At 53.5% G+C, this 19,635-nt stretch overlaps 1 protein-coding gene across 4 annotated transcripts in view; it reads left to right on the top strand.

Annotated features, from left to right (window-relative positions):
- The window catches only part of RAB7A (RAB7A, member RAS oncogene family), a 63,415-nt gene that overhangs the window by 18,887 nt on the left and 24,893 nt on the right, over window positions 1-19,635 (top strand). For 2 of the 4 annotated variants that reach the window (XM_061397285.1, XM_061397287.1), the window contains exons 2-3: window positions 15,669-15,729; window positions 17,840-17,966. In XM_061397285.1, coding sequence (XP_061253269.1) covers window positions 15,677-15,729; window positions 17,840-17,966 — 180 coding nt within the window. In that variant the 5' untranslated portion in view covers window positions 15,669-15,676. Of the gene's footprint in view, window positions 1-11,140; window positions 11,223-13,920; window positions 14,378-15,668; window positions 15,730-17,839; window positions 17,967-19,635 lie in introns of those variants that run through there. The other 2 variants (XM_061397288.1, XM_061397286.1) reach the window with 2 other exon arrangements.

The following is a 19,635-nucleotide window of genomic DNA, read 5'->3' as shown; positions in this document are numbered from 1 at the left end:
CACAGGCGCCCTGGGTCTAATGCCTTCACTGGTGAGTTCTCACAGGTGAAGAACTAACACCAGTTCGCAAATTCTTCCCAGATACTGAAGAGGGGAGAGCGTTGCTTCTTTTTGTTGTAACTTCGTTTTGTATTGGGGTACAGCCTGTTAACAATGTTGAGATAGTTTCAGGTGAGCGGCGAAGGGCCCCAGCCACACAGATGCACGTATCCCTTCTCCCTCAAACTCCACTCCCATCCAGGCTGCCATATGACACTGAGCAGAGTTCCCTGTGCTCTGCAGTAGATCCTTGTTGGTTATCCGTTGTAAATATAGCCCTGTGTACATGTTCAACCCAAACTCTGTAATTCCGAGGGGAAAACAATTCTTAACTCATTCAGTGAGGCCAGTACTGACAGTGAAGTGAAAGCGTTAGTGACTCAGTCATGTCCAGCTCTTTGTGACCCCGTGGACTGTTGCCCTTCAGACTCCTCTGCCCATGGGATTTTCTAGGCGAGGATACTGGAGTGGGTAGCTATTGTCTTCTCCAGGGGATCTTCCTGACCCAGAAATTGAATCCAGGTCTCCTGCATTACAGGCAGGTTCTTTAGCATCTGAGCCACCAATGAGGCAGCGTTGCTCTCATACTGAAGTCAGACAAACACTACAACAAAGGAAAGCATCAGTCAGTGTCTCTCGTGACCAGTGGTGCAGAGGTCCTTCACAGAATACCTGTAAAAGTTTAATTCGGCAGTCTAGTAAAAGGATTTATGTACCATGACCAAGTGGGATTTATTCCTTGGTTGGATTTCTTCCTTGGAATGTTAGGTTGGTTCCACAACCAAATAGCGATCATTAATACACCACATTAACAGAATGAAAGGGGAAAAACATCATCTCAGCTGATGCAGAAGACAGCACCCTTTCAGGATGAAAACACTAGAAATACTGGAAACAGGAGCAATTATTTCCACATAATGAAGGTCGTATGTGGCACACCCACGGTGAGCATCATGTACAGTGGCGAAGGACACACTTTGTCTTCTAAGATCAGGAACAAGGCACGGATGCCCACTTTACCACTTCTCTCCAAAACGGTCCTGAAAGTTCCAGCCAGAGCAGTTCAGCAAGAAAAAGAAAAGACATCCAGACTGGACAGGAAAGAGATATGTGATCTTACGTGTGGAGTACCTTATACAGAGTTCATACCCCGAAATTAAAGAACTAAAATCTCTTAAAGCTAATAAACTAATTCAACAAATTTCAGGATACAATCTGAAAAAGAAATTAAGGAAACAGTTCCATGTACAGTAGCATCAAAAGGAATAAAATACCTAGGAATATATTTTAACTTGGTAAATGAAAAAGACTTCTAAATGAAAAACTATAAATGTTGCTGAGAGAAGTTAAAGATGTAAGTAACTGGAAAGACATCTCATTTATGGATTAGAAAAATTAATATTGTTGGGAAACCGTCTACAGATTCAAGGCAGTCCTTGTCAAAATTCCCAATGACTTTTTTTCTTTTTGCAGAAATAGAAAAACCTGTCCTGAAAGCCACGGGACCCTCAGTAGTCAAATAATTTTGAAAACTCATAAGTTGGAGGTCTCACACTTTGAGATTTTGAAACTGCAAATCTCTGTGGTAATTAGAACAGTGTGATACTGGAATACGATACGCGTGTAAACCAGCAGAACAGACTGGTAAGCCCAGACAGTACTCCTCACATTCAAGGTGAACTGACCTTTGGCAAAGATGCCAAGTGCGTTCAGTGGTGAAAGCAGTGCCTTCTGCGACTGATGCTGCCGGGAACATGTCTGCCTGCAGGAGGATTTGGACCTGGACCTGTCGTCATACACAAAATTAAGCTCGAGACCTAAAGCTTCTTTTCACTGAAGAATAGTTGATTTGCCACGTTGTTTTGACTTCTGCTGTGGAGCAGGTGACTCCGTTGTACACTGTATTCTTTTTCCTGTTCTCTTCCGCGGTTTACCGTAGGGTGTTGAGTGGATCGCTCCCTGTGCTGCACGGTCGGGCCGTGTCGCCCGTCCCGTGGGTAACGGTTTGCCTCTGCTCATCCTAACCTCCCAGTCCACCCCCCACCTTCCTTCCTCGTGGTAACCACAGAGACACCTCTGTTTTCTCTGTCCGTGAGTGTGTTTCATAACCGGGTTTGTGGGTGTCCTGTTTTGGGTTTCCCGTGTGAGTGGAAGTGGGTGTGTCCTGGCAGTTCGCTCGGTGTCGCCCCCCGTCGCTGCGCACGGTGGCGCTGTTTCCTGCGCTGCTGTCGTGCTCCATTGCGCATGTGCGCCGCGGCTGCTCTGTCCATTCGTCCGCCACTGGACGTCTGAGTGTTTCCAGATCCTGACTGCTGGGACGGTGCTGCTGTGGGCCCTGGGCTGCGTGTGTCTTTCTGAATTAGAGTCTGTCTGGGTATCTGCCCAGGAGTGGGACTTCTGGATCATATGACAACTCTAGTTTTAGTTTTTGAGGAACTTTCCTAGTGGCTGCACCAGCTTGTTGATAAATTCCTACCAAGCGTGTAGGAGGGCTCCCTTTTCTCCACACCCTCTCCAGCATTTATTATTTGCAGACTTTTTAATGATGGCCATTCTGACCAGTGTGAGGCAGTACCTCATTGTAGTTTTGAATTGCATTTCTTGAAACATTAGGGATATTGAGCATATTTTTATGTGCCTGTTGGCTACCTGTATTTCTTTGGAGAAATGTCTGTTTAGGTCTTTTACCCATTTTTTTTTTAAGTTTATTCGGCTGTGTCAGATCTTATTTGTGGCCTGGGGGTGTTCACTTCGTCATGCCGGGCCTTTTCATTGCGAGGCGCGCACTCTGGTTACGGTGCGTGCGCTTGGTTGCTCTGTGGTCGTTTGTCGTGTTTTGTTGCTGTTACTGAGTTGTGTGAGCTGTTCGTATATTTTGGAAGTTAGACCCTTGTCAGTCATATCGTTTGCAAATATTTTCTCCCATTCTGTAGATTTTTCCCTTTGTTTATGTTTTCCTTTTCTGTGCAAAAGCTTGTAAGTTTGAATAGTTGCCATTTGTTTATTTCAGTTTTTATTTCTATTGCTGTGGGAGACTGACCTAAGGTAAGAAAGCATCGGAATGACTTAGTCAGAGAATGTTTTGTCTGCATTTTCTCCTGGGAGTTTTATGGTGTCGTGTCTTGTATTTCAGTCCCAAAGATCTCAATCTTAAGAGGTAAAAGTAAAGAAGTGAGGGACTTCCTTGGTGGCCCAGTGGTTTAAGACTCTACGCTTCCACTGCGGGAGACTTGATCCCCGGTCAGGGAACCAAGATCCCACATGCTGCTCAGCGCTGCAAAAAAAAAAAGACTTAGAGCTGCGAGACTCTGAGAAGTAAACAGGGCGAGATCCCTGGTGCTGGACTTGGTGATGTGGCTGAGATACCAAGGGCACCTGCAGCAGCAGAGGAAACACATAAACTCGGCTTCATCAAAATTAGATCTTTTGTGTTTCCAAGCACAGTGTTAGGGGAGTAAAAAGACAACCTACAGAATGGGGAAGATACTTACAAATTGTACATCTGATAAGCCTAACATTCAGAATACATATTTACAGTTTGAACAGCTCAACAGCAAACAAGCAATTTGATTTTAGATGGTTCAGGATCAGAGTAGACATTTCTCCGAAAAAGACGTGGAAACGGCTGATCGACACAAACAATAAACGCCCAGCACAACTAGCTGTCGGGCACTCAGGACGGTGACATGCGCTTCATGTGGGCTGTGGTGGCTCTTGTTTTCCCCTGCCCGAAGTAACTTCATGACTTATTTATTTATGGCCGTGCTGGGTCTTCTTTGCTGCTCAGGCCGTCTCTACTTGTGGCGAACAAGGGCTCCTCCAGCTCTGGCGAGCGGGGTCCTCTCTGGTTGCCCGTGTGGGCTTACCACAGTGCTTCTCCTGTTGCAGAGCCCGGGCTCTAGGGTGCTCGAGCTGCGGTAGTTGCGGTTTGCATGCTCTAAAGCGCAGGCTCAGGAGGTGTGGCGCGTGGGCCTAGTTGCTCCAAAGCACGTGGGATCTTCCTGGACCAGGGATCAAACCTGTGTCTCTTGCATTGGCAGGTGGATTTTTTACCACTGAGCCACAACGGAAGCCTGGCTCTTTATTTAAAAAAAAAAAAAAAAGTGTTGGTGAGAATTACAGAAATTGGGACCCTCGAATATTGCTAGTAGGAATGTAAAATGCTGGAGTTGTATGGAGAGCAGTGCACAGATTACAGAAAATTACCGTATGTCCTGGCACTTAGGTGCATCTACCCACCAGATTTGAAATCAGGATCTCCAGCAGATACTCATACATTATGGTTTATGGCAGAATTATTCACAGCAGTCAGTGGGTAGAAAGACCCTGTGTGCCCGTCCGTTGGTGAAATAGATAAGCGAAAGACAGTATCTAGATACAGGGGTGTACTATTCACCATGTAAAGGAATGAAGTTCCAGTGTGGGCTGCAAGGTGGACAGGCCTTGAAAACATGCCGAGTGAGATAAGCCAGATAGGAAAGGACAGATATTGCAGGACCCTGTGCACGAGCGCTGTTTGGAGGAGGCCGATTCCAAGACAGAAGCCAGGGCCGGGGGCAGGCGAGGAGGGGCTGCTGCATACATTATCCGCACAGGGTTCCTGCTGGCCCTGGCGGAAAGGTCCTGGAAACAGTCATGATGGCTGCTCCACGGGTGAGGCTCTTACAGATGCGCACACTGAGATGAGTGTCCTCGCTTCAGACACGGTCTTTCTCACAAATAAGAGCCAGACGGCATCTCAGCTGGCAGGTCTCTGACCTCGAGATGTGATTTCGTGTTTCCATCCCTGGTGGTCACAGCGCCGGCTGGGGAAGCTGCGAGCTCTGCTCTTGAGCAGCTGTCCTGACTGAGGAGAAGGACCGTGGTCTGCAGGGGCGTGTGCCTGGCAGCGCTGTGTGGATCTGCGGAGAAGCACCCACACCTGACCTGGTGATGGGACGTTCGGTTCTTCTCCTTTCTAGTGGGCTACTGGCACGTTTCCACCCTGAGTTAGTGTTTAGCAGTGATTTTCCTAAATGTTACCTGAAGCAAGCTGGCCGTCAGTGATCTTGTGAGGCAGGTGGATCTGTGTTTTGCCAGATCTCGCACACACTGCTTTTGAAGCCCTGTAAAGTAAACTTGAGTAATAACCTTCAGATAGTAGCCTTTGTAATGGAGGCAGAGTGTTTGGACGCTTCGAACTTCCTCAGTCAGAGGAGCTGAACACGTGCCCGAGCCCTGAGCTCTGTGGGGCTTTCACACCTGCCTGGTGTGCTGGTGATTCTGTGTGTCACTGGCCGGCAGGGCCCCAGGGGTAGCTAATGCTTGCTTCCAGAGGCGCACAGCTGGGCATGAGGGCTGAGCAGGGCACGCTGCTCTCGTCAAGGCCCGGGAGGCTCGCCGGGGGTAGAATTCTCCCGGTGGGAGGTTTTCCCAGCCCAGCCCCCCTGCCCCCACCACCCCCGCTCAGCTGAGATCTGACACCCAGCTTGCCTGGTTCCCAGGCCTTCAGACTGCTGATCGCGGGGCATCTCAGCCTCCATAATCTTGTGAGAACCTCCTCACTAGTCTAAATGCTACATTTCACGTGTGCATTCCATGATCTTATACATCCTTACAGAAACGTGAATCTCATGTATGTCAAGTTTATTTTTAACAACACATTTGAAATCTCACTTTAACTGGCAAAAACATAGGCTCTTACACGGTGCCAGCAGGAGAATTAGCTTCTGTTCCTTCATCCTTGGATCCATGGTTCTGTCTCTCTGGAGAGTCCTAACTGGTACATACTTAACTGAGTGCAAAGTTCCAGAGAATAGCAAGGAGCGCCTTCTTCACTGAACAGTGTAGAGAAGTAGAGGACGGCAACAGACTAGGAAAGGCTAGATCCCTCTTCAGGAAGATTGTAGCTATCAAGGGGACTTTCCATGGAAGACTAAGCGCGGTAAAGGACAGAGACGGTGTGCACCTGACGGAAGTAGAAGAGATAAAGAAGAGGCGGCAAGATACACAGAAGCAGCTCTACAAAAAACCTCGTGACTGGGATAACTGCAACGGTGTGGTCACTCACCTAGAGCCAGACATCCTGGAGCGTAAAGTCAAGTAGGCCTTAGTAAGCATCACTACCAACAAAGTCAGTGGAGATAATGAAACTCCAGCTGAACTGTTTAAAATCCTTAAAGATGATGCTGTTAAAGTGTTGCACTCAATATAAAAGTGTTACAAATTAGGAAAACTCAGCAGTGGGCATGGAACTGGAAAGTGTCTGTTTTCATTCCAGTCCCAAAGATGACAGTGCTGAAGAATGTTCAGACTGTTGTACAGTTGCACTCGTTTCACACGCTAGCAAGGTAGTGCTCAAAATCCTTTAAGCTAGGCTTCAGCAGTAGGTGAACCAGGAACTTCCAGATGTACAAGCAGGATTTAGGAAAGGCAGAGGAACCAGAGACCAAATTACAAATATTCGTTGGCTCATAGAGAAAGCCTACAGTAAAGCCTCTGTGCCGATTACAACAAACTGGGGAAAATTCTTAAAGAGATGGGAATACCAGACCACCTTACCTGTTTCCTGAGACTCCTCTATGTGGGTCAAGAAGCAACTATTAGAACCGGACATGAAACAATGGTCTGGTTCCAAGTTGAAAAAGAGATATGTCAAGGCTGTGTATTGTCACCCTTGCAGAGTGATCACGTGATTGAAATGCCAGGCTGGGTATTTCACATGGTGAATCAACACTACCAGGAGCAATATCAACCTCAGATACGCAGATAACCATGTGAGTAGCAGAAAGTGAAGAGGAACTAAAGAGCCTCCTGATGAGAGCAAAAGCCTGGCGGGAAACTCAGCATTCAAAATACTAAGACCATGGCATCGAGTCCCATCACTTCATGGCAAATAGAAGGCAAGAAAGTGGAAACAGTGACAAATTTTCTTTTTGGGGGCTCTTAATATCACTGCACACGGTGATTACAATCAGGAAATAAAAGATGCTTATTCCTTGGAAGGAAAGATCTGACAAATCTGGATAGCATATTAAAAAGTAGAGACCTCACTTTGCCAACAAAGGTCCATATAGTCAAAGCTATGGTTTTTCCAGTAGTCATGTATGGATGTGAGAGTTGGACCATAAAGAAGGCTGAGTGCTGAAGAACTGATGCGTTTGAATTTTGGTGCTGGAGAAGACTCTTGAGAGTCCCTTGGACAGCAAGGAGATCAAACCAGTCAATCCCAAAGGAAATCAACCCTGAATATTCATTAGAAGGACTGATGCTGAAGCTGAAGCTCCAGTACTTTGTCCACCTGATGCAAAGAGCCAACTCATTGGAAAAGACCCTGATGCTGGGAAAGATTGGAGGCGGGAGGAGAAGGGGAGGACAGAGGATGAGATGGATGGATGGCATCACCAACTCCATGGACATGAGTCTGAGCGAACTTCGGGAGATGGTGAAGAGCAGGGAGACCTGGCGTGCTACAGTCCATGGGCTCGCAGAGAGTGAGATATGGCTTAGCAACCAAAGAACGACCGCAGTTAGTACTTTAACAGAATTACTCTTCAGAGACAGGCATCAGAGTAGCCTTGTTTGGGGTGGATATTGGGGTTTTTTTGTTGTTTGTTTTTGATCGTGTGGCTTGTGGGAAATCTTAGTTCTCTGACCAGGGATTGAACCTGTGCCCCTTGCAGTGGAAGCTTGGAGTCTTATCCACTGGACCAAGGGAAGTCCCTAGGTGATGGGCATTGTTAAAGACGATTTTCAAGAAAAGATAATATCATCACTGTCATTTGTGAAATGAACAAAGAGCGGATATACATGGAGGTCAACCGTGTTGTAAGGAACCTGCAGCCGGTCACAAAACGGGGTTTTCCACTTGAGAAGCTTGTCCTGATAGAATCCATTTGTGTGTCTGAGAATCATTTGTTCTGCCATCGTTTCTACACGTTCAGCTGGTCAGGGACAGTGAAGGCCTGGAGTGAGAGCCCCAGGGTGCTCTGGAATCTGGGCTCCGAGTTGTGCACCGTTCACCACAGGAGGCATCCCACGCCCTTTTAGCTGTAAGTCTTCTTACAGAATATGAGTTCATAATGCTAAATTGGGCTACTTTTTCGTTTAATACTGAAATTTTTGAACACTTGTTTAAAAATGTTTTGTTGAGGAGGCTTTGTGAATTAAAGCCCCAGTGGTTACGTATTTGGTTTAACGTACTTCGATGACTTGATATGAAATGTGGTCTTTGCTCCAGGGGTCTGTTCTGAGGACAGTGGCCCTGGGACCAAGCGTGGGGCTCCTGGGACTCCTGTATTCCTGATATCTGACTTGGAAGCAGGCAGTGCTCGAGGTTCGGAGCCTGTGACCCCAAACGTTGGGCGAGAGTTGCTGCTCTAACCTGTTTTTCCCTGGGGGTAGCGCCCCACTTCGCGCCAAAGCGGTAAATGCCGTGTACCCGCAGGCATATAGTCCTGTGATCTTGCTCCCTGAAGCGGTGGCGGGATCGTGGTGGTGTGACAGTGGGCACGGGGAACTGAAGTTCATGGTGTGGGAGAGACAAGCCAGTCCTGAGCTGGAGCAGCTTCAGAACGGAGGGGCCCTTGGGTCCTTCCAGGGTCCCAGGCGCCACCGAGAGCCCTCCACTGAGGAGGGGGCGCCGCTGGCGGGGCGAGTCCTGCTGGGGCCTGTGGGCCGGAGGAGATGGAGCCCTGACGGGGCCTGGCCTCGGCTCAGGGAGGGTGCTGCCGGCCTAGGGGCTCGCTCTGCTGGCTCGGTGCCCCCGTGGGTGCTGACAGGGTCTGTCTTCCCCGGTTCCCACCCTTCCTCTTCGCTGGTGGAACGTGCCCTGCCTCTCTGACTGCTGTCCTGGTGGTGGTGGTGTACCGCGTGACCTGGGCCTCCCTGTCTGAACTCCGGGTCATAGACCCATGGCCGGTGGTGTTAACTTGTCAGCATCTAACCTGACCACACGTGTGATATTCTGCATTCTGTGCTCTGGGTGATGTGGAGCCTTAAAAATTGCTAGGTGTGGAGACAGACTGTCACTTAGCTGACTGGATTTTTTTTTTTTTTTAATTTTGGCATCTTGACTCAGAAATGGTCGGGAAGGAGTTGTTGAGGAGTCAGTCTAGCCTTGTGGCACACCTCAGTCACTATGGTTCCTGCAAGAGTCCTTGAGGAAAAAGTGTCTGAGCCAAAGTGGGTGTGCTTGCTACCCTAGGTCGCGGTTAGTGACCAGTGTTCCTGAAAGAGACAGGGACTTGTGAGTGGATGTAGTTAAGTATGAGGCATGGAGGAGGATGTCAGGATGTAGGGTGCCTTAGTCTGAGGTCGTCTGATCAGCCTGGGTTAGGATCTCGAGAGCGGGGAGCCACACTGCTCGCTCTCATGGGCCTAAACTGTTACCGCAGAACAGTAGACGCGGAGGCGAAAACCCGAGTGGGTAGTCACCGAGTGCCCACGCGTCAGCTGTGCTTTTCCTTCCCTGGCACCAAGCGTGCGTCTTCTGTCGGTGACACACCTCCACCGCAGCGTTTGCTGGTGTTGACGCAGTCCCGGTTTGTACAGTGACTTTAGGATACACGTAAATGAAGCTGTGGTTTGTCTTAGATGTTTAACTAGGACCTCAGACACACTTGTGTGAGTTAATGTGCTAGTGTAGCAGAGCCAGCGCGCTAGTGTGAGAGGCTGGGGTGATGAGATTTGGAAGGTGAAGTGATAATACTAGAAATGCTGGTTGACTGCTGCTGCTGCTGCTAAGTCACGTCAGTCGTGTCCGACTCTGTGCGACCCCATAGACGGCAGCCCACCAGGCTCCCCGTCCCTGGGATTCTCCAGGCAAGAACACTGAAGTGAGTTGCCATTTCCTTCTCCAATGCATGAAAGTAAAAAGTGAAAGTGAAGTCGCTCAGTCGTGTCCGACTCCTAGAGACCCCATGGACTGCAGCCCACCAGGCTCCTCCATCCATGGGAGTTTCCAGGCAAGATAACTGGAGTGGGATGCCATTGCCTTCTCCGACTGGTTGACTAGGTACGTGTTTCACACTGTTAGAAAAGCCCTCATAGGGACTTCCCCAGTGGCTAAGAATCCGCCTTTCAGGGCAGGGGGTGCACATTCAGTTTCTGGTCGGGCAACTGAGATCCCACGTGGTGCAAAAACTGAGCCTACCCCACTGCTAGAGAGTCTGTGCACTGCAGCTAGAGGCCCCGCCCCACACGCCAGAGAGGCCCTGCCCCACCAACGTTAGCTCCCTCATGATGTAAGTTGATGCTGTGGCGGCTCCAGAGAATGTGCCCTGGTGAGAATGCCAGCCAGGCCTTTCCTGGTGAGCAGTGGGCGGGGGTTTAGAAGTCCTCATCTCAGAGAGTGCTGACCTTGTGCTTGTATGGGGAGCTTGGCACGTCACTGCGGGCCAAGCCTAGGAGGCGGTGCTCGGGGCCTCCCCTGGACCTGCACTCTCAGGTCCGTCTCCAGGATTGTCCCCCGTCCTCATGTGCGTAGGGCACCTGGGGGGCAGTGTGGAGTGGCAGGCACACCTTTGAAGGAGCACTGGGGGGGACGGGGCGTGTTGGGGGCAGTGTTGGCGGGTCAGCGGGTTGTCCTGCCTGGGACATCCTGGTGCCCTTTTCTCCTTCCAGTCCAGGCTCGTCATCTCCTGGAGCAGAGTTTGTCTCACTCCGCAGCTGAGGTCACTGCCCTTGAAGTGCCCACGCAGCTCGGCAGTGTGCTGCCCTCGCTCGTGTGTCTCCTGCGTCTTCTCGGGCCTCCCAGTGTCCTCTTGAAGCCTTCTGGGAGCTCTTGCCTGCTGCGTTTCCCCTGGGGTTCAGTAAATGGGACATCAGAGCAGCAGCCTGTTGGCTGACACCATCACAGCGGAAGGCTTGCTTGGAGCACACAGGCTGTATGATCAGTGGACCCCGGGTTTCAAGTTGCATAAACCCCGAGGACTCAGCGCAGGCTGCGCCCCCGCGTGGCCGGCACGGGGGCAGTTCCTTGGTTGAGGGGCCGCCCTCGGGCTGGCGGCAGAGGTGGAGGTGGCCCGGCTTCCTGCTCCTCCCCGCCCCGGCCCCGTGTCCCGGGCCCCGCCCCCCTTCTCTGGCAGCCCCTTGCTGTCCTCACTGGCCCTGCCCACAGTCTGGGCTGGGTCACTCTGTTCTCCTGATGGTCCTGCCTGCTTGTGGCTCTGCTTTTATGGCCAGTTGGCTGCTCAGCTTCAAAGGTGAGGAGAGCAGTGACTCCAGGTTTGTGTGTGGGGGGGAGTCTAGCTTTTGATTTCCCACCTGAGAAACAGTGTCCCTGGGGGAAGGAGTCCATGCAGCACGTGGAACCGTGATGTGCACTGACCATGCTGGGTTTGAGGACAGAAGGAAGGGGATGTGCTGCGAGTATCCCTTTTTCTAGAAAGGCTCTGGGAGAGACTCCTGGGCTGGTGGGTGTCCTCTCCGCGCCCGGTCCCAGGCCCTGGGGACACTTTAACTCTGTAGGGTTTTTCAGAGCAGTTTGTGTCTACAGAAGTCCGTGGAGACGGTGCTGGGAGAGGGTGAGAGAAAGCAGGTGCTGCCAGTGAGGGTTCTGGAGGCGCTGCTCGTTGGGGCAGAGTCCAGGGTTGCTTTGGTTTTGCTTTTTCCTTGCTGTTTTCTAGAAACAAGCGTCCCGCGCTCTGATCCCAGAGAACATGATGTACAAAAGCGTAGCTCTTAGCGGTTGCCAGTGTGAAGCCGGTGGCACCCTCTGGGCTGGCCCTGGCCGTGATCCCTCTTGCCTGTTGACTGGTGCGCGCAGGGGCGCATGTCCTGCAGGACAGGAATGCTCTTGGAAGCAGAACTGACAGGAAGGTCAACAGTGAACGTTTTCCTCCAAAATGGAAATGGCCTTTTGAGTTTGAAGGTCGTTTGCCCCTGGAAAGATGACACTAAGTGAATATGAAGAAAAGAAAGTCTTTTGTGAGCCGCCCTCCAGGAGAGGCCTTCTGATCTGTGTGTGCCTTGCGTTTGCGCCTCTGCTCTGCTGGGGAGTCTGTTTGGGAAGACGAACTGTAGGGGTGTTAGCCTGGCTCTCGCCGCCGAGTGGGGTCAGGCAGCCTGCACTGCTGAGTTCTGTTGCTGGAGTTCCAGCCCGTCCTGTTAATACTCTGTGTTGATGGCATACTTTCCAAGATGGTTAGGCCAGCTCACTGTCACTACTCTTTTGAAAAGATTGGGAGGGATTCTTGTTCATTTTTTACTAAGACAGACAGAATGACTTCATCACATCCCCCCAAATCCTTGCAGTTATTTAAATAGGGAAGAACTTTTATCTTTACAGTAAGGCTTCCTGTAGGAGATATCTCTTCATTTATTCTGATTTTCTTTGTCTCAGTAAAATTTTTCTCATTTAGATCCTATTTCTGTTAACTTTTGCAACAGTGGCTGCAGTTACATTTGGAAACTCCTTCAGGAAAGTGAATTGGCAAAAGTCATAAAAGTGCTTTTATACTTTTGACTCAGTAATCCCATTCTTAAACAGTTAATCCCATTCTTAATCTCAGTAATCCCATTCTTAAACATCTTGGGTTAAGATGGACAGAAACCTTTCCCCTGAGTAAGAATTTGACCTTTCATTGACTTCCTACCCCTTTGCCTGGGAACCCTGTTGAAGGCACATGAGCGCCTCTGTTGTGGGAAGCTTGCTTGTGGTCATGTGTCTGGCTTCGTGATGGCATCTGATGGGTGGGGAGGGGCTGGGCGTACCCGATGGGCCCCCAGCCTTGGGCTTCATGGAGCACAGTGGCTCCTGTGCTGGACGTGTCTCTTGTGGGGAGCCCCCAGGAATGAGGGCTCTCAGAGTCGAGGTGTTGAGGCCAGGCCGCTTCCCTGTGCCTGGGCTGCCTGCTGTGTGAACTGGCCATTGGTCCTCAGCTCCGTGTGGCTGGCAAGGGTCTCAGGAGCCTGAGCGCCTACAAGACCTCCACCCAGCGGGCATTGCAGTGTCCCAGAAAAGGACCCCATGGGTGGAAGCTCAGAGGTATTGTCTAGGGCACTGTTTTCCCTAGAGTTTTGGTATGTCAAACAGAAGGTAGGAACGACTGTTTAAATGCTTAGTGCAGTCAGAGAAATACCAGACACTGAGACAGTGGCTGACCAGTACTATGGGAGAGACAGTTCCGGCCTGTGTGCAGGGCCACACGAGCTTGGAGGGGCCTCCCGGACGCGCCTCAGGTGGGTCCCCAGGCCTGTGATGGGGTGTGCAGGGAGGAAAGGCACTCGGGGCCGCCTGCCACCTGTGAGCAGAACCGAGAGGAGGGAACGTGAGCTGTCTTGGGGGCAGCGAGGGTGGGGCGTGCTTCTTATGTTGTCTTTCTGATGTTAGGAAAGAGCGCTTGATGCGAAGTGAAACTTACTGAACTCTGAGAATCGGTGTATTTCTTTGCAAAGTCATCTTTTCAGTCCTTTCCTTAACCTGTCCTTTGCATCTGAAGCGTGTCCCAGCCATCACACTCTGATCTCGGCCCCTATTCAGCCTCAGACCTCCTGGTGAGACGCTTCAACTTTGGTCAAGGCAGTCCCTCGGGAGGCCGGCAGGGCTGGCGGTCTCATGGGTGTTTGGAGATGCTGGGGCTGAACCTCTCACTGCAGGTAGGAAAAGCCAACGCCAGCCTGGATGTGATGGAGAAAACGCTACAGGAAGCAGGCCTGGCGTGACTCGTCTAGTCCCACTCCTGACTAGCACGGGTGGGTGCTGTGTAGAAGGAACTGGGGGGTTGAGACAGCCTGCCCCGGGCTTGGCTGTGGGGCCTGCTCACCACCTCCAGTTTGCCTCCCATCCCCACACTGAGCAGAGCTGCGGAGAGCCTTGCTTTCAGGGGCACGGGGCCCTCCCTCTAACCCTGCCCTGCAGGCACTGGCCGTTCTAGCCCTTGCCGTTTCCTTTCGTGGAGCACAGCTGGCAGCCAGCGTCTGGAAACGGGGTGCGCAGTGGCCGGCTCTGAGTTCCTGCCGCGCTCGCTGCCTTCTGGACTCCGCTGTGTACTCGGCTCTGCACTCGGTGCAGGTTGGAACCAGCACACCGGCATTCACTGAGCGCTGCCTGGGCTCTCATCACTGTCCTGTGCGTTTTTCTCATCCACGCCTGACACCCTTCCTCCGACCTAAGAGCTGTTTCTCCTTCTCCCAGCAGAGGGGTTGGCCGGCGCGTCCGAGGTCACAGCGCTGGGGAGTGTGGGGCCAGGAATCCCCTTCTTGAGTCACGGCCCTGTGGCAGGCAGTGCCGTCAGCCTCAGCCTTCAGGAAGCCAGGCAGGTGAAGCAGAGACCAAAGGCAGCTTTGCTCAGGCCCCATCTGGAGCATCTTGTCTTCCCAGACTGGAAGGACACCACACCCTCCCGCTCGGTCCCGTGTAAGCCCCGAGGTCCCTGCTCCACTGACGGTGGGAGGTGGACGCCGCCCCTGCTGGTTCCTGGTCGTCTCCATCCGGCCTTTCCGGTGTCTCCTGAGGAGGGGCCAGGGCTCGGGGTCCCCAGAAGGCATGGGGTCCTTTCTGAGGACGCTGCTGCCTCTGGAGGCGGCGGCAGCCTCAGCCCTCCCAGGGGGTCAGTGCCGAGGGGTGCTCCTCGCGGTCCTCACGTGCGGCCCCGACACCGGTCCAGGATCAGAACCGCTGCCCTCCTGCCACCGCTCTCCCCCTGAAGGCCTCTGAGGAACTCCTGAGGACCACAAGGCCTGTGCCCATAAGGAAAGTGATCCGGGGTCAGGCTGAGGCAGGGGGTTGAGCGTCAGCGGGGCCTTTTCCATGCTGTCTGGTCCAGGCTCCGGAAGACTTCCTGAAGGGCTTTCTGGGGAAAGATGGTCTCGAGCTGCAGAGTCAAACGCTGTTGCTGCCAGTATTTGATAACTCTGTACTGGGCACTGGGGATAGAGAATAAAATGGTCTGGACAGAAATTGTTAGGAAAAGAGAGACGAATGTCACACATTAAAACGTCAAGTCCGCGCGGCCACTTGCAGGAGGGTTTCTGGCTCTGCTGGGCCTCATCGCCGCACAGGCTCTTCCCCAGGGCGGAGCTCAGCTCTGGGCGCAGTGGTCGCAGCTCCTGGGTTGTGGCTCGGGGCTCAGTTGCTCCACCGCACATGGGATCTTCCTGGGCCAGGGATGGGAACTGTGCCCCCTCCACTGGCTGGTGGATTCTTAACCCCTGGCCCACCAGGGACACCCGTGAGGGTTTTTTAGAGAATGCAGACTGCACAGCCCACGTGGTTGAGCCGCAGAGGCAGGACCGCGGGTGCCGAGGGCCAGCTGTGAGGTTGTCCGCGGCCTCCAGCTGCATGCGGGGTCCCTGCTCCGGAGACGGATGGGCGGCGACAGGGGTAGACAGCGGTGGGGAGAGGCAGACTGCTCCACGGTGGACGAAGGGCTCACCGCGAGGAGGCCTCTGTGAGCAGCACTCAGGCTCACCCACGCCGCCCCAGCGTCCCGGCGGCGCGCACTCCTGCAGGCTCCTCCGGGTGCTCCCTGACGTGCTCCTGGCCCGGGTCCCGTGCTGAGCCTGCGCTCCATCCAGGCCCCGGGTGCAGCGGAGAGCCGTCCGGAAGGCTGGGGCGCGGAGCTCCCAGGCCGCATCAGTGCATGTGCCAAGAGAGGGGCTCCCCTCGGCAGTTCCGTCCTGCTCACGTGCCTTCTCCTTCCTTCCAGCTTGAAGGATGACCTCGAGGAAGAAAGTGCTGCTGAAGGTGATCATCCTGGGAGACTCTGGGTGAGTGTCCCTGCACGTGAGCGGGCACCCTGGTGGTGCTCTCACGCTGGTCTCCGTGGGGCCGGGTCTCCCTGCCGTGGGGCCCTTGGTCCCCAGTTTGGAGAAAATGGTGGCTGTTTGAACTCAGTGATACTTTGACGCGATTCCTTTTTCCTAGCTGGTGAGAGGAGGGAGGAGAGTTTTCACGTGGATTTGCTGCCATGGGCAGCGTGCCATGCCCATGCTGGAGGTTTGGGGCACGCGTGTGGCACAGGCAGAGCTCCGAGACACTGCAGGCGCTTACAGACCACCTGCGCAGCGTCAGTGTCGCGGTGAAGCGAGCCGCGTGAGCTTTCTGGTTTCCGGGGCGTAGGAGAGTCGTGTTCGCACTATGCTGTCACCACTTACGTGTGCAGTAACCGTGTGTCTGAAGAGCATCGTACATACTGCACTTTAAAAGTAATTTACTGCCGGAAAATGCTAACCATCCCCTGACCCTTCAGTGAGTCTTCATGTTTTTGCAGTAGTAACATCAAAGATCACTGATCACAGATCATAACAGAGTAATGATGGGAGTTATAACTACTGCGAGAATTATCAAAAGGTGACACAGACATGAAGGGAGCAAACGTCACTGGGAAAGTGGTACCACCTGACTAGCTTGGCACAGGGCTGCCACAGACATGCAGTCTGCAAGAAAGAGAAAACGCAAGCGGAAGGCAGTTTCTGCAGAGCGCCTGAAAGTGAGGCGTGCCCGCACCCGCCTCTGGCTGGGCCTGCGTCTCCACTGACCAAGTAACTGACTAGCTCTGTGATCGCTGGGAAGACTCGAGGCGGCGCGGCTGAGGCTTTGGACTTGGCATCTGAAGTGACCCTTGAAAGCTTAGACTGGAGGCGACATGCTTTTAAAAATCGTGTAATAATGCAAGTGTGCCTTTTATGCCGAAGTTTTTTTTAAAGGCACTGATTTTCCTACCCTGGCTGGCTTCCTTAATCACCTGAGAAGCCTTTAAAAGTGAGCGTCCGCCGCGAGCCGCGGACCCGCGCTGGCTGGCATCCATGCCTCCACACACACGCTCCGTCCATCTCCGCTCTCCCTGGACCTCCTCCCGCGCTCGCGCGCTCCGGTTCCTCTGCTCCACTGTCAGGATTGAAAGTGCTGCTTTTCGGCCCGTTACGCAGACTTGCCTGAAGACAGACTTCCTGTGTGTTCCGCTGGAGATTCGGGCGCAGCTGCCCGGGTGGGGAGCACGGCCCTGGGCTGTGCTCCCAGGTCCTCTGCGGGTGGAGCGAGTGTTCGCCTGTGTGGAAAGGAAGGTGTTACCTGCCTGTCCTGCTGCCTCGTCACCCGAAGAGTCGCCCCAGTCTCTTGCTGAGTTCTCTTACTGAAACACACCTCTGGGGAGCCTGCTTTGGTGGACTCCGATTTGGCGGAATATTGGTGCTTTTTCTGCTTCAGATTTTAAACTTGGTTTGGGCTTCCCCCATAGCTCAGTCGGTAAAGAATCTGCCTGCAATGCAGGAGACCCGGGTTGGGTTCCTGGGTCAGGAAGATCCTCTGGAGAAGGAAATGGCTATCCACTCTAGTAATTCTTGCCTGGAAAATGCCACGGACAGAGGAGCCTGGCGGGCTACAGTCCATGGGGTCACAGGAGTCGGACACGACTTAGCAACTAAGCCAACGGCAGCAGACTGGCTGCCTGTGTGAATGTCTGCTGGGAGCCAGGGGCTTCCTCTGGCCACTACTCTCTCGGACTGAATAACCGGTACCACCAAACGGAGAGACCCAAGACGGCAGAGACACTTGGGGACAAGTGGAGGGGTCTTCCTGCTGGAGCTTCTTTTAGAAGGAGAGCGTTGGCCGGCCTCCTTTTAAGGAGAGAAATGGAAACACGAGGCTCTGCCGGCTGCACCAGAGCTTAGAAGCGCTTCTCTGGACCTGACCCCGCCAGTAGCCCATGTCCGTCCCGGGTGAGCGCGCATCAGCACTGGGTGACCTGGAGGCCTCGCCCCACTGGGAGGGGCAGGCCTTGTTCTCCTGCGAGACAGACAGTCCTTCCAGACTGCACACGTCGGAGTTGGTGTGCAGTGCCAACCTGCCTGACTTATTGTGGTTTTTCTCCAATTTCAGAGTCGGGAAGACCTCACTCATGAACCAGTACGTGAACAAGAAGTTTAGTAACCAGTACAAAGCCACAATCGGGGCCGACTTCCTGACGAAGGAGGTGATGGTGGATGACAGACTAGTGACCATGCAGGTGAGCGCCTCCCCTCTGCCGGCCCAGCCCGGTCGTCCGGTCTGAGTGCCTGCCTCTGTCTTGGCGCCGCCCTCCCTTTCAGATCTCAGGGTTGTGTTCATGGGCAGCTCGCTTCCAGCGGCCTGCCAGATACAGCATGGGACACCGAGGGCGTCCTCAGCACCGCGAGGCACACCAGCAATTTTCCTTTTTTCCCCAAAGTTCGAATTTAGCTGGCCTCCCTGGGTTTTGTTGTTTTGGTCAGTTTTTTGCTATAAAGTTGGCAGCTTACAGGTCCTGACTTGCGTCTCCAAAATGTGTGAGTCGCGCCCCTCTCAGCAGCCTTGCCTGTGCTTCAGGCGGAAAAACCCTTTTCTCTCGCCCGGGTCCTTCCGGCGGCCGTCACAGTGGCCTTCCTGGCTTCTGATCTGCGCTTTCCGTGGCGCTTTGAGTTGTGTTTCTGTTCAGCCGGTCTGGCTTCTTCACGTAGCACCTTAATCTGATTTCAGGGGCTTCCCTTTCAACACCTGGGATAAACACGATTCCTTCACGTGGCTCCTTAGGAGGCTTCACGTTCTGGGGCTTCCCTGGCGGTCCAGTGGTTCTGACCACGCGTCCACTGTAGGGCGTGGGCCTGATCCCTGGGAAGGAGCTAAGCTCCCGCCAGCCTCGTGTGCTCACTCAGGGCTCTGCTCGCCAGGCCCTTCCGCCCCAGCGTCGGGCATCCCGAAGCCCCAGCTTTTGGCCCAGCTGTGGTGTGTGGGAGCCGCTGCCTCCACAGCGCTTGAGCCTGTTCTCTGCCCTGAGTGCTGCCCAGGGGAAGCCACGCCGTGTGGTCCTGGCCAACACCCCGCTCCCTGAGACGTCTGGACAGTACAGGCTGTGGTGGGAGCGTGTCCCGTGCTCCCGGGGCACGCGCTCCTCCAGGTGGGGCCGTCGTGGCTCCCGCCCACCGCGTCAGACACGCAGCGGCATGCGGGAGTGGGCAGGTTCCAAGGTGCAGACCTCCAGTTGTGCGGTAAACAGGTGGTAGGGGGTGGGTGCTCTCCAGGTGGCAGAATTGTAAGCGCTGGATGTTGTGGCGGAGCTCGTGTGACATGAACATACAAACCCAGGGCGGCACACCTGAGACAGACACGGCGTTGTAGTCGGCGAGGCCCCTGTGTGCGTGCGACTGAGGCCTGAGGAAGCCACGCTCGAGGGAAAGGACTTCTGGACAGCGGTGCAGACAGCGGGAGCTGGTGGCAAGCTTGGGCTCCTGCCGCGGTGGTGCGTGGGTTCACAGCAGGGCCTGGCGTTCTGCCCATCCTCAGGACAAGAGTGGCCTACACAGGGTGGGCTCCGAAACTGAGACCCCATTGGACACAGACACACAGGGCTCCTGGGGCCTTGGAGGTGTGGAAACGGGACCCCAGGCCTCAGTCCCCGGAAGGGCTACAGCTGGCCTGTGGGGTGCAGGTTGGGGCTCTGCTGCCCTGCCCCTGGTGGGGGACACCCCGTCTCGCTGTGCACGTCTCTGGTCCGCAGGGCACGGAGAGCTTTGTCTGCAGGATCTGACATAAACCTCTGCCACTCCTGGTGAGGACAAAGATAAGACCACCCTGTTGGGAGATGCACAATTTCCGGTCAGAAGATGAGCCCTTGAGGAAGTAGTGTGCCACAGAAAGTGCTCAGAGACCGGAGGCTTTTG

Source organism: Bos javanicus, chromosome 22, assembly GCF_032452875.1.
Source record: "Bos javanicus breed banteng chromosome 22, ARS-OSU_banteng_1.0, whole genome shotgun sequence".
Lineage (NCBI taxonomy): Eukaryota > Metazoa > Chordata > Mammalia > Artiodactyla > Bovidae > Bos > Bos javanicus.
Note: the sequence above shows the minus strand (reverse complement) of the source record. Positions and strands in the feature narration are given on the sequence as shown.